At 41.6% G+C, this 24,379-nt stretch overlaps 1 protein-coding gene across 3 annotated transcripts in view; it reads right to left on the bottom strand.

Moving 5' to 3' along the window:
- PARD3B (par-3 family cell polarity regulator beta) overlaps nucleotides 1–24,379 on the bottom strand; it is a 2,025,707-nt gene that overhangs the window by 1,028,070 nt on the left and 973,258 nt on the right. For all 3 annotated transcript variants that reach the window (XM_082260765.1, XM_082260766.1, XM_082260767.1), the window contains exons 17-18: nucleotides 23,881–24,084; nucleotides 12,725–12,956 (exon numbers count right to left, since the gene is read on the bottom strand). In XM_082260765.1, coding sequence (XP_082116891.1) covers nucleotides 12,725–12,956; nucleotides 23,881–24,084 — 436 coding nt within the window. The remainder of the gene's footprint in view (nucleotides 1–12,724; nucleotides 12,957–23,880; nucleotides 24,085–24,379) is intronic.

The following is a 24,379-nucleotide window of genomic DNA, read 5'->3' as shown; positions in this document are numbered from 1 at the left end:
CCTACAGCCTCCAATCCACGGATTTACAGTGTGTGAAGTCAGGACACTGACAGGCCACCGACTTTCACATTTATAGTGACCTCTGACCTTCTGTTTACATCACAATAACACCTTCCACATTTATATCCTGACAGGTTAGCAAGTTTTCTTGCAAAACCAAATCAGAAACTTCATGACAGTTAGCCCAAAACAGACATTTAAGAACCCCATTCCTCTTTTTTAGTTTAAAGAGACTGTTATGAGTATAAAAAATAATCAAAACACATACATCATTAAAAAATACAGATATACTATTTACCATAGGTTGCATATAGTATTCTTTCTCTTGCAGAACTAAATTTGCCACCAGAATCTTTAACATCTGACACTTCCTTTGTAGACTGTAAAATGGCTGTGTCTCCCTGCTGTGGATCACTCTTTTGTTCCTACATCACTAGTTCATCCCTGATGCTTTACAGAGATGCTAGTGATGTTGCCACAAAAGACAAAAGCAGGCAACAAACACACCTGGAAGTGCCAGAATCTGAATGGAGCAGTGGTTCTCTCACTGCAAGAGAGAGAATACTAAATGCAACCCACACGCTAATGGAAATGATTATAACTGCATACTGCAGTTATAGGACAAATTAGAGTGTTAACTGTGTGCTAAAACAGGACACCATGAGGTGATCATCAGTTAAAAACTTGAACTGGCTCAGATTAAAAATGATTGGCATTTTTTCGAGACAGGCACTGAATATTTTAGTTATACGATCAATTGCCAAGAGTAAACTTTCTTGGAACAGCAGCACAGCATATATAGCAAATCCCCAGTCTAATTATGGGGTAAAGAGGGAAATTCATACAGCGAAATCTGTAGATCTATTGAGGAGTCTTATTTATCATGTGAAGGATAAAGAAATGTGTGAGCCTCTTAAAATTTGGAAAGAGACACAATAGGAATATTTTGTAAAATGGTATAACCTTCTTTTTTAGAGATATGTCCCATGTCAAGTTCCCATTTGGCTTTACAAGGAGAGGTATCTTTAAGAGCTTGTGCCTTTAATAAGTTTGTTTAGACATGTGATATGCCTTCTTGTTAGCCATTGAGCTACAGTAAGTAAAGTTGACAATAATTTGGCCCTACAAAATGTTAAAGGGCAGAGCTTCTGCTGTGCCTAAATAACATTCTTAAGTTGTAGGTATTGAAAGAAGTGTATTTTGGGAATATGGGATCATTGAAACAATTTCAGTGTATAGTTAGCTAAAATATGGTGAACATTAGTGATTCCTAATGCTTTCCAGAGCTCAAAAGTGCCAAATTTAGGTTCTGGTGGTCTCTTAGAGGGATTATATATGTATGTTATAGCATGTACAACATTTAAATAGAGCAAGAAGAACAGTGCGCTTCTTCATAAACCAACCCTAAATTACATAGATCCACATAAAGCAATTATAAAAAAACATTCAAAAAATGTGTGTGACCATATATTCCAGGTAGTACAGACACTCCTCGTTTAACGACTTACCTGTTTAACGACCGCTAAGACTTATGACCAGCTTTTTGGTCACTGTACATCATTGTATTGCATAGTACAGGACACAATTTTTGTTGTTTATATTTTTGTTTTCTGCACTAAGGCTGCATTCACACTTGAGAGTAGCGTTTTTACCGCGATTTTACCGCGATTTTTTCAGGCGTTTTTCATTGACATCTATCAAAAACGCTGGTAATCAGCCCAAAAAGAAGCTCATGTACTTTTTTCAGCTACAGGCGTTTTGCAAAACGCTCAGATGTGAACAGGGGCCATTTAAATTAATGGGGTTTTACTTGTTGGGCGTTTTGGAAGCGTTTCTTTTGAGCGTTTTTGGAGCTGAAAACGCCCAGGTGTGAATGGAGCCTTATCCAAATTAAAACAATGTTATTGAGTTGGAGTTTTTTGTTTAGACCTTTTTTTTCCCCCAGAATACAGTAGAATACAGTAGTTAGGAATGCCTAAAATATTGATTACTTGTGGCTCCTCGTTTAACAACCAATTCGTTTAACAACCTGGTCGCTGGAATGGAACCTGGTCGTTAAGTGAGGAGAGCCTGTATATACCAAAAATACAAATATAAAAAAAATAATAAAAATTAAATGGTGAAAAAGTCCAAAAATTGTGCTCAAAAGTTCACATGCATATGGAAAATCCGCAAAAGATTGTATAATTTCATTCATCCAGTGATATAAAGTAATCCTTGAGAGAGTTGTGACGATAGAACAGAAACACGACCAACAGGTGAAATCGCTGCTCACCTTATGGAAAGACCACTATGGTCAAAACACTGTAGTCACAAGGAAACTCAAGGGACTAATCCCAATCTCCCACCCCGGATCACCAGATCAATCCAGCAATAATCTCTGCAGGTATACAGAATGTTCGACTCCAAAGTTGGAAAATCACTCAGGATAAAGAAAAAATACATGCAATATTGCCAGCTGCCATCAAATTTTATTTAAAAAAAATCCAAAAATTCTGCTCATATTTAAAACATATACAAAGCGCATATAGGGATAAAACAGATATATGGATAGACCTCAGGGGAACTGCTCCTCACTGCACTTCCATATACCGGAGTCACTGAAAATGACGTCACAGGCTCCACCCATGCGTTGGGTCACTGGTCATGTGACTTCTTCAGGGATAGCTATATGACTTCTTCAGGGATAGCTATACCTATATCCTATATACCTATTTTTCTTTTTTTTATATATTACCTTGATTATATAGCTACACACATTTTTTGAATGTTTCTTTATATTATTTGCTTTATGTGGATCTATGTCATTTAGGGTTGATTTATGAACAAGTTCACTGTTCTCCTTGCTCTATTTTCCTCTATTTTTAGTGTTAGTGGTCACTATTATAACAGTTGCTACTGTTCTATCTTTTCACTACCTTCATCTTATTATCCTTATAATATTTTTGATCATTAGCACTAAGATTTAGATCATTTTTATTATTTGCACATAGGGCATATGTAGGCATCAAAGGCAATCCAGGAATGAAAACTCCACTCCACCTCCAGGGCTTGAACAATGATCATAGATAATGGGAACGTTCACCATCAAGCCGCCTTGATAACATAATTTCTGACGAAAACGTACGTCGGTCGTCCTTGGATTGAGACGAAGGGCGGGCGGAAGAGCCGACTGGCCGGCGGCTTGTGTGTTATACCTTATATACGCACTCCCTTCCTTCACATTGTAAGTGCATTAGCTTTATTTCCTTCAATAAATTATCAGTTTTACGCTATGGGACCGTATATTTTTATTCACATGTATGCGGCTTGATGGTGGATGTTCCCATTATCTATGATCATTGTCCAAGCCCTGGAGGTGGAGTGGAGTTTTCATTCCTAGATTGCCTTTGATGCCTTGAGATCCTGAGTGATACCACCCTTTTTTGGTTTGCATTTCATTTATCTCTGGTAAGCAGTTTGTACCACTGGTGGCGGTCACTGCACAATTGGTGAATTTTAGTGAATTTTAGTGAATATCGGAATCTGCATTCACTACCTTTTGGGATCTTCTGGAATAAGTGACTTTATGAACTTTATTTCACCTGATTTTTGAAAAAAATATTTTACTATATTTAATCTGCACATTTATTTATTTACTTATATTACTCAGGATTAGGTGATATCATTTCACATATTTTGATCAATTATTCATTTCACTATACGAATTCCCTTTTTGTGTAAATTTATCTGCACAATTTATTCACACAATTTTTATTTTATTTTATTCATTTATATTACTCATGATTGGGTGATATCATGCGAGGAGATAGGTTTGCACCCTTAAAGCCATCACTTTGCTCTGTGCAAACAAAAGTCAATTTACTGCATCTTTTTACAAGATTGTGTTTCTATGGTGAGGCTGACCCCACCTGCAACATTTTTGCATTCTTAGTTTAGCCATAAATATACCACATGGCTGTTATACTATGAGAACAATGCATCATTTAGCTTACTACTAGTCCTATTTTTCAGTAAAACTCAAACCTAGAATTCACAGAGAACAAGAAAAATGAATCTATTTTAACATTAGTCTAACATCACCGGTTCTTGTAACTGCTCCTACCAACTACTTGTTTCTCTCTGTTTTTTCCAGATGATGAATGTATATATTCTTAATCAACCTTATATCTCTTTCATCACACCCTACATCAAGAAAGAGAAACATCTCTATTAACTTAACTATAACTTTTTTTCTCCTATTTTAAACATATTTGGAACCTTCCACTCAGATGCTCAACTTTGTAAGCAACACTGCTCTAAAATATATTTTATATATAATGTATTCTAGCCTTCACACTGCTCGGCTTAATGGAAGTCAATATCTGTATATTATACTATCCACTCTGCAATTCCATTACAGACTCCACACCGCTGGTCATAAAAAGTATCATTCTGAGCACAAGCCCATAACAGTAATGATAAAAAAGGGCCATTTCTCTTCTCCAACTAGAATGAAACATTTAAATCACTGTGGTTCTTTGCTCCAAGGAAAATTGGCAAATTAACACAGCTAAAAAAAAGCTAAAATATTAATGACCGGTGTAAAAAGAGAAGTTAATAATTGAAAACAAATTGCCCAGTTTTAGGAATTCACAATCCTGTCTCATGAAGGGTGACACTGATATGACACTATTAAGGTTTTAGTTATTTATTGTTCAGAAAACATATATACATATTGTAACAGGAAGTCAGCTAAATCTGGGAATGTAGTCACAGGAAGGAGATACATTTCCACCTGACTTAGAAAGTCCATTAATTAATTTAGGGTGTTGGCTACAGAGCTAGCCAGCAGGAAATTGAAAGGCCTTCACCTGTTCAGAATGAGGGAGTTAAGGCTCTATAATTTGTTCAGAGAAATTACTATTGTTTGCTGCCTCCAGAAGCTGTGTCCTGAAGCCATGTGGGCTGGGAGCAGGAGGACAGTCAGCGTGTGCCTCCCGACAGGATGTGTGGGCCTGGGAGAAGACCCCCCGGAGTGATGTGTGCCCGGGACGGTAACCAAGGGTGAATACGTCTCAAAGGTGAGAAGACGAACTGTTGATGTGAAAGAAACAAAAGGACTGTGTTGCCCTGTGAAGCTATTATAAAAGGACTATTGAGTGTCCGCTGTAAGGACAAGGAAGTCTGCCCGACGGTAGGTTGGAGACAGACACTTAGGCAGGTTCCAGTTGTGAGAAGGTAGCCGCCCACAGAGGCAAGGATTTATTTTGTTTTATTTTATTTTGATGTTTTTGCTGCATACAGCCTGGTGAAGAAAGTACCATTTAATAAACCACACTGTTTGTTTGCAAGCACTTGTCGGCTACCTCTCTGGGAAAACGCACCCCCCAAGGGGTCATCCACGCCTACCACCGAGCTAATCCCTCACAATATATAGAAAAATATATGTTGCATTACTATTATATCCTTACTTTATATATTCTCTAAGCAAAACTTTTTTTTACTTTTGGATAGAATGGGCTGCTTCTCCTTTTACTGTCCAGAATGTGGGAAGAACAAGACCCATAAGTTAAACCTAACTTTGACAAAGAAAATTCAGGTCTGCTCTGCCAGGCAGGGCTGGATAGATATAAATAAAAGTAGTTTGTCAATTAAATTGGCTCCCATTTAATCTTTGTATGTAGCAGCTTGCCTGGAGTTCAGTTTAACTGCTTGCTGCCCAACCAAACTACATTTAGTACAGCACAATTTTGTCAGCAGGTCCCAGCCAATGATGTTGGCCATGGACCTGCTGATCGCCTGTAGCCAATCACAAAACAAAGTCCTGTGTTTAGAAACACACAGGACTCTGTACACAGAGTAGTGCTCTGATTGTTTCTTCTCCCTGCAGAGACAAACAACCAGATCTGTAAGTAAAAGCAGCACATATTACACACAATGCACTTGTTAGGCACACAGTTAACCATTTGATTGCCCCTAGATGGTAATCACTTCCCAGCCAGTGCCATTGTACATTATTATATTTGATAGCTTTAATAGTGTCACTAGCGATGACAGTGTCAGTTAGTTAGTGTACCTCCCTGTGAGGGTCTGTTAGTCTGTCTCTACGCCAATGAGAAAGCAGAAACCCGGGAGAGTAGCTGTTCTCCTTGGTTTCTGCTTTCTCATTGGCTGAGATCCTGTTACCTTATAACAGATTCAACAGCACAGTTCTGTGCTGTCTAATCCACCTCTCCCTAAGCTGTAAAATACCTGGTTAATCCTGCCTGTTCCTGTGTCCCCTTTAGTGTGCTGACCACGTCAATCATGGCTCCTGATCCATGACTACCATGGTAGGGTTACATGTCTCCTTCATCCAGCTGCTCTCCTCTCTCCCTCTACTGTGTAAATGTTTTTTAAAATGATGCCTCTAAATGCCTTTTCTCAGATATTTTATGACTGGTATCGTGACCTCCAGATTCTCTCTTCCCCTAACTAAGGGCTACAGAGAGCTGAACAGCCAGCACAGCGGTCACGTGATCTCTCAGCTAACATCAGAGGGGGATCTCGACCACTCCCGCTGTAGCTCTTAGATCAGAGGAGGAGAGTGGTCAGAGGTCACATTACTGGCTGTAAAAGAGATAAGGTATTTACTGGCATTGTTTTATACAAACATGTACACGCTGTAGGATCGATTGATAGAACAGAGGGGCTGGCAGTAATATTCCTTTACCTTTACAACCACTTTAGGGTTTAGAGTAAGGGTGAGGTTTTGTATCGCCATCTGTGATATCTTTGGGATTCTAAATATTTTATGGGTTAGGTCATGGGTGCTTAATCTGTGGGCTGCCAACTGTTGCGGAACATCAAGTCCCTTCAACCCTCTGCCTTTGACAGTCATGCTTGTCAGCTAGAAGGTCACAGGTTGAGCATGCCTGGGTTAGGTGGTAGGTTGAAGTTATTGTATGTTTGGGTTTAAACTTTTTTTTTTATTATTATATTTTTTTGTGCTTTTCAAGTCAAATTTAATTGATGGGAAAAGGTACCACATTCATAAATATTGTGCCTTATTGATAACACCAAAGCATACCATGCTCATGCTTTAACCCTTTTAGAGCTCCTGATTTAAGGGTTACTTCAGAACAGAGCTGCTTGCAGCTGGCCAGCTTAGTAACCCTTATTTTCGCATTTACCTAGGCTATAAGCTCATGGCCACTTCTGTGAGGGGGTCAGATTGCAGCACATAGTGAGGAAGATCAAATCTTTTTTCCTCATTATCACGGGGAATAGGAATATTGGTAAACACGTGTCTCATATTTACTGTCCCTTATGTTTCCTGAATGAACATAGGAGTACTAAATACAGAGCAATTCCATAATTATTCAGAAACTGAAGGGATCAGTAAACACTGAGGAATCTGTTCTTGATCTCTTTCACTATCTCAAAAGTGAAATTTCAGAGGTCTCTTTAGACCCCTGATATGCCCCCAAAGAGGACCTGTCACAGTCGGATACAAGCCCCTCTACACACACATAACAATTAGACACAAACAACATACAAACAACATACACGTGTGCACCACACATATTGTGGCAATGGATATCACAATATGTGTTGGTGCACTGCAGGATGTGCGTTATGGTGTGAATTTTGAATACAGCTGTTACTTTGCATCACAGTGATTTTTTTTATTTTTTTTTATTTAACTTGTTTCAAATACATTCCTTGGGCACTCCATTGCGACATGTTGCCTTGCATTGTAACATGCTGCTTTGCAATAAAACTAAGCTGCAGATCAGGTGTTATTCCCAATGCACAGGTGTGAAGTCAAATTCCAAGGTTTTTGTTTTCTTTTTCATAAGCTGCTTAATGTATGTACAATTTTGTAAACTTTCAATTGTCACCGTTTCACAAATAACACAATTTAAAGTTTACAAATATTTGTTATTTTTTAACTCAATTTTATATTTTATATTTAGTAGGAATTTTGTAAGGTATGTTTTTATAGAAAATTTTGTTTAGATAAACATTTGTGCAACTGTCGCAAGATGTACAAAATCAGCAGTACTATCTTTTTATTCATGGTATCCCATACCATTTCCCTGCTGTTTATCCCCCTTTTTTGTGCTGTTTCAGTGCAGGTGTGGCAGTGTTGTCAGCCCACTCCAGCAAGGTAGGAGCTGAATGCATTTGTAGCAGGATGATCAGGTATTTTACAGTACTTGCATCTTTTGAATAAGATACAGCATAAATAAATGTGCATTTATTTAATAGCTGTGCTTTTTTTTTTTTTACGACACATACATTAAGCCTTAAATTTAGTTCTTAGAGTTGAACTCCAGAAATTCAGACACTTACTAAAATGCCAGATTAAGTCCAACAAGGTGTATGCCACTTACAAACTTCTTTAATTTACATTTTTACAGAGCTCCAGAAACATAGCTATCACTATACTTCTGGTGCTCTGACACTGGTCTCACCTCCAGAAGCTGCAGTCACATGCGAGGTCTCTGGCTTGCCTCTCCCTTCTCTCTGCCCAATCACAGAGCACTTTGTATTATGTGAATTCATTCACAAAGTACAAAGCATTCTGTGAATGGACAGTGGAGGGGAGGGGCGAGCAGCGCTGTTGCAGTGTGAGAAAGCAGCGTTTCTCCTGTCAGAACCAGGAGTATCAATCATTGCTGTACTTCCGACGCTCAGGAAAACTGTAGCTTGCATTAAAAAGAGATAAGTCCACTAGGTAGCATCCGCCTCATTAAACTTAACCTATTGTAAGCTAGCACATATTAGAAAGTGGCTGAATTCCTGGAGTTCAGTTTTAGCTAACCCCTTCATTGGTATAGCAATTTTTATTTTAGTTTGTTGGACACATGCTAAATTGCATTTTAGAACCCCCAAAGCATCATATATCCCCTGAAAGCAGATGACCCATTAAACAAAATTAAAATAAATAAAATGGTAGCTGCAACCCTATTTTCCATCTGTCTGGTGGATCGGTTAAGAACGGACGATTCTCATCCGATTCTCCCATAGAGGACAGCGGGGATCTGACACCTCCGTCTCCCCACACAGAGCATGAAGCTGTCATCTGCCTGCTCAGCGGGGGATCGGCAGAGAAAAATGGAGTCCATTGGCAGAACGGACATGTGTGAAAGGGGCCTAAAACGTACCTACCAATTTTCCCCTAAAACATAACCCCAACCTTGATCCTTAAATCCAAACAAACCCATGGACACTATTTTAGACCCTTCCTTACTCCCCTTGTAATTACCAAAATGCATCAGGAAGAAACATTGCCAGTTCCTGTGCCAAGTGCTCAGCTCTGAAACTACTTAATCAGCAAGCATCTTACATTTTTACGGATGTTTCCCTTTAAACAACATTTGCCTAAAGTACATGAATATATAGAAAATGTATATGAAAATATTTATACTAATTTCTAACATAAAAATCAATCTGATGATAGCATCCCTATTTTAAAGTTTAGTTCTTATTTAAACTTCAAAGTAATTATTCAGTGCAAATTACAGGGAACAAGCGTTTGTCACAGGCACAGATAAATTGGGAATGAAACACCTGCAAGGTACATTTCCAACCCTGTGAACACATAGAGATACCAGCACTGTCTGTGGTTTGCAGTACAGAGTGTTTGCTCTGTTAACCAGAAGCAAGTAGGAGGCTATAAACAGCGAGGATACACAAACATAAAATATTTCATTAGCTGTTTATTTTGGGATGCCTCATTAGTCAAAACTGCACTGGAACTCTGTGGTGTACCCTGACCAGGAACATGTTAAGTCAATATTTAAATAATGATTGAGTTTTGGGCAAATCATCAAGTTCCTGGGAAAATGTCCATGAAAAATAGGTTTCACAAGTTAGTTTGCAAAACAAACATTTAAAAATAGGGGCAACTTTCTGTATTTCTCCACTAACTGTCCAGGAACAATGTAGCTTATACAGATCTTATTTGGTGACTTAATATGTGAAGACAGGTCAATTTCAATTCAACTTTCAAAGCTGGCCATACACTGTGCGAATTTCAGCTGGTTCCTAAGGAACAAAGTCGATTGTTCGATTTACTGTTCTCAAAAGGAGCCTTCAGGAAATTATCATCAAAGAGTACCTGCATCTGATCAAATGCAGCAACTCCCCTTTGGGCTGTCAAACTACAATCTTTCCAGCAGAGTGGACATGGGTTAGGACCTCTGTCAAGTTTTTTATTTTATCAGTGTCCACTATGGTGAAATCTCCACTTTCCGTCCTGGTGACATCCTGTGTGACAGGGTCTGATAGAGTGTCACCGAAACAGAAAGTGAAGTAAAATCTTCCAAGTGGGAAAACGAACAGTAATATAACCTAACACAGGTGACAACCCATAATTCAAAATAGAATACCAAGGCCACAATCAATAAGCATAAGTTAAGTAAACTGTATGACAGAGTATAATTTAAGTTGCTGCTTCTGTTACTTTTCATCAGTTTTTTTTTTTTTTTACTAACTTTCTCTTCTTATTTTGCTAGTTTATGTGTGTTTTATTCCAGAAACAGGTAAATGCTAAATCCGGAAATGCATAACAGTAGGTTTATTTACTAAAAGTAAATAGACTGTGCACTTTGCAAGTGCATTTGCACCTGTTTTCTCCAGAGCTTCAACCTTACTATGGTGAAAGTTTACTTTCATAAAGAATAAACAACCAGGTGCCAAAACATTTAAAAAAACACCTTTTTTTTTTCTTGCACATGATTGGATGATGGAAAATAGTAGAAGTTCACCACGTTCCCAAAGCTCTGTGCCTTTAGTAAATCAACCCCAGTGTCTTTGAATTTTGTAAGCAGCATCTCTGTAATAATGCTGGTATTCAGACTAACAAACATCAAAAAGAGGACTAGTATCTATATTTCTCATAAAAATAAATCAATCCAATAGTTTTGAACAACACTTGTAAATGTAAATTCCTTTAAAGTGTCACTATAACGGGTTTGAGTCAGTTTCTTTTTTTTTTCTTGTTAATGCCATATGCAGCATTTCTTTTCTAATAAACATTTAATGCATGGCAAAGGATTTACAGGGCATTATTGGTTAAGCTGGCCATACATGGTTCAGTTTTTTTGCATTCAGCCAATGAGCTGAATGGAAAAAAATGGAACCAAATCCCTCATCTATACATTCAAGGTGGATGGGGGAATCTGCCCCACTGTGCTATTGTATTCTGACAGCGGGGAGACTCTTCCACTATCAGAATAAATAATCCAGCACTGCAGCCTATTGCCTGCAGCTCTGATCAAGTAGCTTCTATCTGACAGGATAGTTGAATGGATTTTTTTTTTTACCTTTTTAATCATGTTTCAATAAAATAATATTTTTTTATATAAACACTTGACCCGATTTCTCCTGAGGGTTATGAGAGGCTACCTATAAAGTCCCACGTTTCTTCTGTTTTTCTATTCTATATCGATAGTTGAATAGATGTCGGTAAGTAGATTGACTTCTTTTCAAACGCACTGGCCAAACATGGACCAAAATTTGGCTGTTCCCTGCTTCGTTTATTTGCAGTTTGAGAGGATCCTGAATCATAGACCAAGGCTGTAAAAAAAAGTCTTCTCACCAATATAAGATGAAGCCTAACCCTTCTGTGCCTTAAGCCCTGCCCCTGTCATTCCACCACAAATGCCAGAGCCTAATGCCCACTGGGGCTATAGCAAATGACAGTTAAATGATAGAAGGAGGGACTTGCCAGGAGGAGGTTCAAAACTTAACGCTGACGGCCAGCTTTTTATACACTTTACATAGTTTGTTTGGGCCTAGCTGGCCCAAACAAACTATGTCCTTCACTAACATGTGAGACCGCTGGATGTGCTGTACAATCTGTATGTAGTTGAGGCTACATACAGCGATGTGTTCTGAGTTCAAGCAGAGACCTTCCTGTCTCATACCCAGAACACACAATAGAGTCTATCTGATTGCTGCTCAGCCATTCAGAGAAAGCAATGTATTGTAGCAATGAATACAAACCTTTCTCTGATTGGCTGAGTCAGAGGTTGTGACATCATCAGCCCTCCTCTCTGACTTAGCCAATTAGAGGAAGCTTTATATTCATAGCTAGAATACATTGCTTTCTCTGAATGGCTGAGTGCAATATTGTGTTCTGGGTTTGAAACAGAAGGTCTCGGTTCGAGCCCAGAACACAGTGTGGTATACTGTACACAGCCTCAGCTACATACAGTTTATACAGACATCCAGTGGCTTCACATGTTAGTGAAGGATACAGTTCCTTTGGGCCAGTTTGGCCAAAAAAAAAAAAATATTTAAAGTGTATAAAAAGCTGGAGTTCAGGTTTGAAGAGAAGTTGAGGCTGCATATATTGAGCCAGAGTCATCAGTAGCCATAAAGGAACTGGTACTGTCCACACTTGCTTACAATGCTGGTTTATACACCCTGGCTGACATGACAGATTCACTTTAAATAGAAGTATTGTGTTTATTACTGTGTAATGGTATTCTTAACAAAAGAAGAACAATGATGTGCCATTAGTTTGGCTAAACTAAAATGTTTACAGTTTTGAGTCTTATAGCAGTATCATATCAGCGTTACAGTTCTTTTAAAATGAAACATACTACTAACACCAGTACAGAACATTATATCTAGTTAGTATGTTAATAGTATGTAAGCGTTTAATTTACAGCCATCCAATAATCTTTACTTGTGCTATGGATTGTACTTTTTCACTAAAACTTAAGGTGTAAGAGTGCGATCATACCTTAGCATTGCGCCAAAACCTTTTTTCTTAGCTTTCTTCTCCTGGTCATCAGTTTCTTCCTTTTTCTTATCCTTTACTTTTGATTTGTCCTTTTCCTTTTCTTTTTTTTTATCTTTCTTTTTTTTGTCCTTCTTTGATTTATCAGTATCTTCTAGTTGTGAATTCTCCATTGGGGCTGACTCACTATTTGGGGTCGCTTGGCTGGAGTGGGAACTCACATCAGAAAGGCCATCTAGGTAAAAAGGGTAAAAAACCAATTACACATACTGTGCTCGTTCAATGCCATTCAATGAGATCACCAAGCATTTAAGCATAGTGTAAAATACAATTTTAGCATTTAAGCATGGCATTCGTAATGGGTAGTAGTTTGTTTCTCTACAGCTGGTCACTCAATCCACCACATGCTACGTGTCATGCATTATGCCAAAATGCCCTTATCACCTTACATAATCTTACAATGAAAAGGTCAAGTAAGGGGCGCTATGCAAATAAACCCCATCAGATGAGGATTGTGAATATGTATAGTAGTTGTCTAGAGATGACTGTATGCAACCTTAAATACTTTGTAGAGAACCCTGGATGTTCTGAAATTGGGGGCAATACAGTGTGCAAAGCTTAACTAGCTTAGACCCACTCCACTGCACCTTCTTCACCTTATTATTTCCTATAGCTAAGATGGGTATTTTTTTTAGTCAACCTGAGATGAGGGGACATGTTATTGAACACAGGAGCTAGAGAAGATTTACTCAACAGTATGCCCTGTTTTAGGGCACTATAAAGTATATAAGCATGTATGCAGAACAATTTAGACCTTTTTTAGTCGATAATAGCTGTATGTATTTGGCAGAAGTAATTCCATGTTTGAGGGATATGCATTTGAATACTACATGGCAAAACATTAGTACATCATTTTGCGTTTCTTTATCTCATTTCATTCATGTAACTTTGTTTGTTATGTATTTATTGTTTATTGACCCACACATGCTTAGCAACTTTTGGTCTAGTCGTACCCCATGTCTATAATTTTATTTGGGATAAAGATTTTATTATGCAAATTTATTGTGTTGATGAGTTTTTCCATTCAATTCTTCTTGACATTACCACTTTTGCATACCTGATCATTTCAGCTTTCCATCCATGCAAATATATATAAATTAGTAACACTACCAGAAATAATTAGCAATATCTATGTAATATCCACTGGTGGCTACGTAACTCATGTAAAGTCCCAACCTTTCTCTTTTAATTTCCAGTGAACAGGGATGGAGGCACCTGGCCTCAATGTAGGAGGTGCCTCATGTTAAGTCCCCCCACAAAAAAACCCTGTTCCTTTATATACCTAATTAGGGATGGAGATGAGTTGTAACAGTGGGTAACTCTGCAAATAACCTTTGCTAGTTGTCCTAATGCTAGGTCCCCTTCAGGGGTCTATGCAAGACACATGTATATAAATCTAGTGTTATTTTCATGGTATCACATGTATATTGCAATTATATGGTTCCCTATTTTGATTTTCAATCCCCTAGTTCTCTTTGTTCACATGTGACTGCGGTGCTCGGTGTGCCTGGTTTTGCCTGCTTCCGGGAACTGGAATGCGAGTTCGGGGGCCCTCCTCTCCACCCTTAGATACATTTTGGACACAGGAGTGCAGGCAGGCTCTTCTCAACTCGCATCGACGCCACCCCCCCCCCCCCACGCCTACGTGTGGCGTTGACGCCCATGATATCATGATGCAGGCATGTTGGTTTCCATGCTTGCATTCACTGCATGAGGGAGTTTTTGCACAAATTCATGTGCAAATTTCATCGCTTAGGTGTGGTGCCGCCCCTCCCTATGCACGCTAACGTGGCGTTGGGAGTCACCCATGGCCACACTGATGGTATTTATACCATCTATCGACTATGACACATTGACATGGTTTTCTTTCCTTCTTTCCCTCTTTTTGCTGGGCTTTTTTGGTACTGTGGACTATGGCCATACACAATACAAGGTAATACATTTGGTCTACTCTGCTTACTTTTCTTTTCTGTCATCCATTGTTGGAATAGTTGTTACTAAGTCTTTTAGCATATAGTCACCATGGTTCCACATGTTCAAGAATATTTCGGTCTCTTCTGGCTCCTATAATAGGCTTACTCACCTTTCCGTTCCAGGGTCTATTTATTCTATCCTGCACTACATCTGTCGTCACCTTTTGCCACACTTGTATATTGACACAATGACTCTCACTTTCTGCGCAGGATCTCCTACCTTTCGTACTGGGCTTCCTTTTCCATTTCTTGACACTACTAATTGTTGCATTATATGATATTTCTTTAAAAACCACATCCATTAGGTTAACCTTAGAAGAACACACCCTTCACAGAATCCATCCGGGATATCAATACTTAGTGCACAATGAAAATTTACCAATATTTTAAAGCCCTCGCATGTGTTGCCCTACATCCATGGACAGTACTCCCTCAGCTCCCGGTACAGACTGTTCCATGCTGGCCCTAACCAACAGAGTCACATGTGGATCATTGAGCCGACAATGAGCAACATTAGGGTAAGACATCCCATTTTTTTGGAGGTTTTCCTATTCCTTTTGTCCTTTTTATTTATAATGTTACCTACAATTAGACTATATTGTGGTTTATATTTTTTAAAGAGATGCATATATCTGCTCCTGAGGAAGTAGCGATAAATCCACGAAACACATCGATCCTGTTGATGCTAATTATTACATCATTATGCGTTTCTATATTTCATTGCATTTATGTAACTTTGATATGTATTTATTGTTTATTGACCCACATATGCTTAGCACCTTTTGGTCTAGTCCTACCCCATGTCTATAATTTTATTTGGGATAAAGATTTTATTATGCAAATTCATTGTGTTGATGAGTTTTTCCATTCAATTGTTCCTGATATTACCACTTTTTTACACCTGATCATTTAAGCTTTCCATCCATGCGTCTATATGAATTAGTAACACTACTAGATTAGAGATATTTATGTAATATCCATTGATGGTTACACGTCTCATTTAAAGTCCCAACCTTTCTGTTTTAGTTTACATGGCAAAACAGAAAATCAGGTTATTTGATGATCCTATTTGTTTCTTGATGGCTTGCGTCAGTGGGGGAATCTTGCCCCCCCTGCGCTAGCTGTCAGATCGGGAGAGGGAGCCACGTGACCGCTGATCTGCGCTATGAAATCAGGTAGAAATAGGCATATTTTTCACAAAGAACATAGGCTGCAGCATAGGAGGCTTTATAACAGAGGAGATTGTAGTTTATGAAGTGGCTTTAAACTTGCCGTAGCCATATAATAGGTGCAGTATTTTGTAATTTTCTAATAGATGTTCCAATTTTCACAGAACTGTGACAAGGCAATATTTTTTTACAAAAACTGAATTTTTGTAAAATCTTACCGTAAAATTCCTTTCTCTGAGTCCTCCGACAGTCGCCCCCCACTCATACAGTCTTCACCAATGGGGTATTGACTTCATCTCCACAGGAGTAACTAGGAATAAGACTTTGTTAAAAAACAAAGCATTTACATAGACACACACATGGGGGCTGTCCCACTGGTCCAATACCCCCCTGCAATCAGCCATCCCAACTCAGTTTGGTAGCAAGCAGTTAAGTGTATAAGAACCCCAATAGAGGGGCGGGGGCGGCGACTGTCGGAGGACTCAGAGAAAGGAATTTTACGGTAAGATTTTACAAAAATTCAGTTTTCTCTTACGTCCTCCGACAGTCGCCGCCCAATCGTACAGTCTTCACCAATGGGGATATCCCAAAGCAGTGTAGACATGAGGGGTGGGCAACGCAACTGTCAGAAAGGCAACGTAGTACCCACAACAGAGAAAGGAACCTTACGTGAACAGAAAGGTAACCCTCTGGGTAACAAAAAAAGGCTCAACAGGAGCAACAACCCAGGAAAGCAAATAACTAAGGGGACAAACAACCCCAACAGCCAGGGACCCGAAATAAAACCAGGGTTCCCTTACGGTACAGCCGCACAGAGAACTTTGCGCCAAAGGAGGCATCCGCCGATGCCAGAACATCAATTTTGTAAAATTTTGAAAAGGTGTGTACTGACGACCAAGTCGCAGCCTTACACACCTGGGCCACCGAAGCCTAATGTCGGAAAGCCCAGGACGCACTCACCGCTCTGGTAGAGTGCGCCTTGACAGGGAACGGAGGTACCCGTTCCTTCAACGAATAGGCCTGTACAATTGTCTGTCTGATCCATTTTGAAATGGTCGCCGCAGACACAGCCATACCCTTCCGAGGTCCCTCAGGAAGGACAAAGAGAATCCAATTTCCGAAAGGATTCAGTCGATGACAGGTAAACCCTGATCACCCTGACAACATCCAAGGAATGCAAAGCAACCTCCTTAGGATGCTTAGGCTTTGCACAGAGCGAAGGCAAAACAATGTCCTCATTAAGGTGAAAATCAGAAACCACCTTTGGAAGAAAGGACGGGTTAGGTCGCAAGACCACCTTAGACCTATGAACCACCAGGTAAGGGGAGCGGCAAGACAAGGCCGCCAGCTCCGACACTCTGCGAGCAGAAGTGATCGCTACAAGAAAGGCAACCTTTTTAGACAGCAGAGGTAACTAGATTTCCCTGATGTTTTATAACGGGGAACGTTGCAATACAGACAAGGGCTCCCTACGAGGAGGGGCCAAGTGAATGAAGGTGCGAATCAAAGAATCAGACGCCACGAGGCGCTGGAAAAGGACTGCCAGTGCAGATACCTGGCCCTTAATCGTGGCCAACGCAAGGCGCTGATCCACACCAGTCTGAAGGAAAGTCAGCACTCTCGCCACCGAGTATGAACGAGGAGAGAAGCCCCTGGACTCACACCAGGCAAAATAAGCTTTCCATGTATGGTAATAAATATTACCAGATGATGCTTTCCTAGCCTTGATTAAGGTAGGAATGACCTCAGAGGAGAGACCCCTGTCCCTCAGGACCTGGCTTTCAACAGCCATGCCGTTAAAGCCAGCGACTGTAAAGCAGGATGGAAGATCGGTCCCTGAGACAGTAATCTTCTCGCATTGGCAGCCGCCATGGAGGCTCGACGGCCAGGTGAACGATGTACGTGTACCAGGACCGGCGTGGCCAGTCCGGCGCCACCAGAATCACCAATGTTGGTTCCGAGGCCAACCTGCGAAGGAACCTGGACAACAACTGAATCGGAGGAAAGGCATACATCAGATGATACTGATGCCAAGGCACCACCAGCGCATCCGAGGCGTCTGCCAGAGGATCGCACGTTCTTGCCACTAACCTTTCCACCTTGTGGTTTAGCCGAGATGCGAACAGATCCACATCCGGGGATCCCCATTTCGCACACAGCCTTTGAAACACCTCCGGGTGTAGGGACCATTCCCCCTGGTCCAGGGTCTGGCGGCTCAGGTAATCGGCCTGCCAATTCTCTACACCTGGAATGTGAACTGCCGATATTGCCAGGACAAGACAGAATACTGGTCACTTCCTGGGCCGCACGGGCACTCTTGGTGCCCCCTTGGTGATTGATGTAAGCCACCGCAGTGGCATTGTCCGTCTGCACCCGTACAGGGTGGCCCTGAAGACGGTCCGACCAATGGAGTAGGCACAGCCTGATTGCTCCCAATTCCAATATGTTTATGGGGAGGAAGGATTCCTCCACCGACCAAGTGCCCTGGTCAGACAGGTTGCCCAGGACTCCACCCCAGCCCGACAGGCTGGCATCTGTGGTAAGTACTGTCCACAGCAACGGCCGGAAGGATTTTTTGTCCACCACCGCCAGGCACTGAAGCCACCACAGAAGATCCACTCTGGTTTGGTGACACAGAGACACTCTCAGATCCAAGGACTGCGGGAGTCTGTCCCATCTGTTCAGGATCTCCGCTTGGAGAGACCTTGTGTGAAACTGTGCGAACGGTATCGCCTCGAAGGCTGACACCATCAACCCCAGGGCCCGCATACAGGTCCTGAGTGACAAGGATTCATTGTCCCGGAGGGCTCTGACCTCGTTCTGTAGGGCCTGGAGCTAGTCCTCCGGCAGAAACACCTACGCTTGAGCAGAGTCCAGAACCATTCCCAAATATGGGAGACGAACCGAAGGAGACAAAGTCGACTTCTGTACGTTGATGGTCCATCCGAACTCCTGAAGCGTCTGCACCGTAGTGGACAGATCGCGCAGCAGGCTCTGGCTGGCACTCGACCTTAACAGGAGATCGTCCAGATATCCCAAGACCGCAATGCCCTGAGCCCGCAAAAGGCCCAGAACTGGAGCCAGCACTTTGGTATGACCCTCGAAAATGGGGATGTGCAGATACGCATCCTTCAGGTCGATAGAGGACAGGAACTCGCCTGGACTCAGGGAGGCTACCACCGAGCGGAGTGATTCCATGCGAAACTTCCGAACGCGTACAAAGTGGTTCAGAGCTTTTAAGTCCAGAATCGGACGCACCTTGCCCTCCTTTCTGGGCACGGTAAACAGATTTGAGTAAAACCCCCGAAACCTATCCCGATGAGGCACCGGGACGATCACCCCCTGGGCGAGGAGATCTTGCACCGCCTGATGCAGGTCCTGTAACCGCCCTGGGGTCAAATGAAGATTTGAGGGAAAGAATCTGTCTGCTGGCCTCGAAAGGAATTCGATCTTGTAACCTGATCAAATGATTTCCTGAACTCATCTGTCCGGAATTCGGAGCAGCCAAGGTTGGAGGAAACCACGCAAACGTCCCCCCACCCCGGAAACGGGTGAGGGCATCCCATCAGGCAGAGGCGGACTAAGCCACTGCACCAGCCTGGCCTGATTTTGGCTTGCCCGCCTAGGGCTTTCTCTGGCCACCCTGGCCCTTGAAGGGTTTCCCCTTGTTCTGTGCATTGAAGGCACAAAAGGACCCCTGATTTGGTTTAAAGGAGGGGCCTCGCTTACCGCGGAAAAACTTGCCTTTAGGATTCTGGGGCAGCAGAGTGCTCTTGCCCCCAGTGACCCCTTTAACCAATTCATCCAGGGATTCCCCAAACAGGCGAGACCCCGCATAAGGGATGTCAGCCACCATTTTTCTCAAAGTCTGGTCAGCCGACCAGCTCTTTAACCATATATGGCGACGGTTAATCACCGCGACACTGGACAGGCGCGCAGCTAATGGGGCCTCATTCAAGGCCGCATCACACAAATACATGATCTGGTCCACCATCGCCACGGTAGTAGGAGGAGCGTAATCAGCCACGAGGGTGCGTTTTAGCACCTTGGTCCAGTCCGCCACAGCCTGAGCCGCCATGACAGAGGCAAAAATGGGCTTTAGCAGGAAACCCGCCACCATGTAGGCATGGCGGGCAAGGGATTCCATCCTCCTATCCGTAGGATCCCTAAACACCGGAGAATCCTCGGTGGGTACTAGAGTGGCCTTGTTCAATCTGGCCACAGTGTGATCCACCTGAGGGGCCACACACCAGCGCGAATCTGTAGGAGACGCAAAGGGATAAAGGAGCTGAAACCTCTTTGGCACCACAAAGGTGCGTTATAAATGATGCCATTGATCATTCACAGTAGCGTGAAACTCAGCGGGGCAAGGGAACACCTGCGCCACCTTGCGGGTCCTGTGTGTGCCAAAAGTGGACACAATGCCCGGAGGATTGGTCTCATCCTCTAAATGTAGTGTTTCTTTAATGGCAAGAATCAGCGCATCCATACCTGCGCGGTCCTCGGCCGTCCCAGGGGGGGAATCATCCTCCGCCTCTCCCTCAGACTAAGAAGATCGAGACCCCTCAAGGGGTACGGCACCTATGGCAACCATATCAGATTCAGAATCAGAAGACAAGGACAAACGAGGCCTTTTCCTGGAATTACGTTCAGACATCAGACTCTCCACTTTGGACACCAAAGTCGCCACTGCAGCAGACAAAGTAGACAGAGCAGAGGATTCAGAGGAACCTGAATCCCCCACCAGGGCTGTGGGAAATTTGCTGTCCTGAGAATCCATGTTAAAAAACAAAATCCTTTTTTTGTTTTTTGTTTTTTTTTATAAGGTACTGGCCCTTTAAGCGCGCCGCGGACCCCCGCAGCACACCGCTACAAAGACTGTGAACACACAGACCCTCAATCAGGATAACTGATAGCCAGAAGGATTGCACAAGGAAAAAGACAGCAGACAGACCCCCACAAGTGTTACCACCGCAGTCGAACTCTCCAGAGTAAAAGGAAGAAGTGATGTCACCGCAGGAGGCTGAACTGAGGCTGCAGGCTAAGGAAAAATGGTTACCAATAGAAAGTAATGGGAGGCTTCGGTAAAATGGCCACCAACATGTGCTCGGAACGAACGTTTTGCCACACACAAGATGGCGCCGCAAGGCGCCAAAAAACACCATATACAATGCTGTATAAGCGCCCATAGTGAAGCTATATACATGCTGCCCACACCTAAAATAGCGGACCGACGGTGTTTTAACCCCGCAGCAGTCGCCACACGTGTCTGTACCTCCAAAAAGCACCCTAAGGTGACACAGGAGGGACCCCCACAAACCCACACAGCGCACAGGCTGTGAGATAAAACCCCCGCAGGGACCGGGATTAGGGAGCCCAAAAAAAGCACAGACATGAGGGGATAACACAGACACACAGGACTGCCAGCCCCAGACAGAGGCCCCACGCGGAATGTACTTACCCGTACCCGATGGCGTGGGGTGCCTCTCATCGACGGGAAACCACTCACCCTCAGATGGCAGGGTTGTCGTCAGCCAAAAAATGCAGGACGCTAACAGTGCACGGAGAACCGTGGATGAGACATCCAGGCGAGGTAGCCAAAGTCTTATGCCTAGTTACTCCTGTGGAGATGAAGTCAATACCCCATTGGTGAAGACTGTATGAGTGGGCGGCAACTGTCGGAGGACGTAAGAGAAATTATTATTTTTTATTCTAAATACAACTGTTCTCCTTTTTTTTGGGTACAAGTTGGGCAAATATATGTATGCACCCTGTGTGGAGCAGCTGGACTGATGCATAGCAACCATAAGGCCCACTAAGTACAGGCACCACTCATAGGAACTCCTTGCATTTGTTTCAACAAATGCAAGGATTTCTTTGATTGGAGGAGGTGGAGAGGTAGTTCGTTGATATCACGATCTCCAGCTCAAAGCTAAAAGATCGCAAAAAGCAACACATCATGCTGTAATCTAAAGAAATTCAAGAACAGATGAGAAACAAATTAAGTCACATGTATTAGTTTGAAAAAGGTCACAAAGCCATTTCTAGGGCATTTGGACTTCTGCAAACCATGGTGAGAGCCATTATCCACAAATGGAGAAAACATGGAACACTGGTGAATCTTCCCAGAAGTGGCCAGCCTACCAAAACAGTTCCAAGAGCACAAGGACAACTCATCCAGGAGGTCATAAAAGAACCCAGAACAACAGCTAAATAACTGCAGGCTTCAATTTCCTCAGTTAAGGTTGGTGTTCCTGATTCAACAATAGGAAAGAGACTGGGCAAAAATGGCATCTGTGAGAGAGTTCCAAGACGATAGCCACCGTGAGACCAAAAAGAACACAAAGACTTTTGGGCAAATACTTTGTGGACTGATGAGACAAAAGTTGAAAGGGTCTGTCAAAAAACTAAACAGCATTTCATAAAAAGAACATCATACCAACAATCAAACATGGTGGTGGTAGTGTGATGGTCTGGGGCTGCTTTGCAGCTTCAGGACCTGGACGACTTGCCATAATTGATGGAACCACGATGTCTGTGCTCTACCAGAAAATCCTGAAGGACAATGTACGGCCATAAGCTACAAATATCTATGTAATAAATCTAGCTAAAGCTAGTTTTCTGACCTATTACATTGTTAATTTGTATATATTGTGACGGTATGCGAGGTGAGGTAGTAGATAATCGCTATATTTCACCTCGCATACGTTCTGTAGTGAGAGACTAAACCGGAATCCGGCCCAGGTTTTTCCAGCCTCCGTGACAGGCTAGGTTCCGGTCCAGAGATTGTGAGTTACCTGAGTCCATGCTCAGGTGCACTTTAAATGAACAGGAAAAGAGCATAGAAATGCTCTGGCCTGAGACTCAGAAGGGAATCTGAGAGAGGAGCTCTGTTTGGACCTTCAAAAGAACAGGTTTGCTTTACCATATGTTTTTGTGGGTGATGGGGACCAGCCCCACACTGTATAGTGAGGAAAACTGTTGTTTAGTTTAGCGCCGGACGGCAAGGATTTATTTTATTGTTTTGTTGATTTTGTATATTTGCAAACCTCTGCTAAATAAAGCTGGCAATCCACCAGACTTTAAAGAAATTACCTGCATGCTGGCCTTACTTTCCTGGGAAAGGTGATCCCTGTGAGCTAATCTCCCACAATATAAATATATACGTATATATATATATATATATATACACACACACACACCCGAGTATATATATATATATATATATATATATATATATATATATATATATATTCAAAACAGGTGCACATCAGTTTATCTTTTAGTGCAGTGCAATCAAGCCATCCCAAAGGTCATATTTAAAAAGTTCCAGTCCAGGATTGCTGCACTTAAAATGTATTTTACAACAATTTTCTTTCTTAGGCTATTAATTTGTTTCTTTGTTCCTTAATATTGTTTCTTTGTTTTTTTGGGTTTTTTTTTTATTTATAGTTGCAGAGTGTGGATACATTGAGCAATATTGGAGTATAATATTTATTCTGCCTAATTTTTTAATTTTTCTAATGGTTTTATTTATTTTATAATAGGTCTTCAATTGGATGCCCCCTAGCTTTTGGTGGTGGGGAATGAACATTACTAGATAGTAATTTCTCTGATGGAATCTGGGATAATTAATCATTTAAATTTAATTTAGGCTAATGAGTTAATTGATTCCTGATTTCCTGTAAACTTTTTCTGTTTATATATATGAATAAACTGTGATGGTTTTCCAGTGATGCTCCTACCTAAGGAAGGGAGTTAAATAGTTTGCCCAAAACTGCTGCATGTGTATGGAACATTTGGTATTGGGCATGAAGCTCAATATTTTGTCATATAGATTATAGATTATAGATTATACATATCTGAGCATCCTAAGAACATAGTACATTTGCTGTTTTGAAAAAAAAGTTTGGAGAGTACAGTAGAACTTGCGCACACAGCCTGGACAGTACAGTACCTTCTTCAGCTTCTGGTCCATCATAAGACTTATCAATTGCAGCCCTGAAGCTCTCATTACAGCCCCTACCACGGACCATGTGTGGTCTAGGTCTGTAGAAAGGAAGATCATTTTTCTTGACTTCTGCCACCGCTGTCTGCAGACTCTCCAGTGAGCTGGACTTTTTTAGACCCAATCTTGGACCAAGATCTTTTCCAGGAGAATCTACAAGAAAAGCATTGCCGATTTGTATTGATAGTTGTAATGTAAATTGTTCTAACAAATATAACAAAATTTCTATAATCATGCAATCCTTTAATCAGTTTCAGAATAACATCCATTCTTTAATAAATCAGAAACATTTTACATCCCTGCCCAGCGACAGAAGACTGACTGCTAATCTATTTTTCTTGAGGTAAAGTGTCCATTACTTCTGTAGAGTTCAAGTAATTTTTTTTTTTTTTTGTAGAATAAAAGGTGTGTGGCCTTTAATTGAAAGTAATCAATCCATTACACACAC

Source organism: Pelophylax lessonae (assembly GCF_965119305.1).
Source record: "Pelophylax lessonae genome assembly, chromosome: 6".
NCBI lineage: Eukaryota > Metazoa > Chordata > Amphibia > Anura > Ranidae > Pelophylax > Pelophylax lessonae.
Note: the sequence above shows the minus strand (reverse complement) of the source record. Positions and strands in the feature narration are given on the sequence as shown.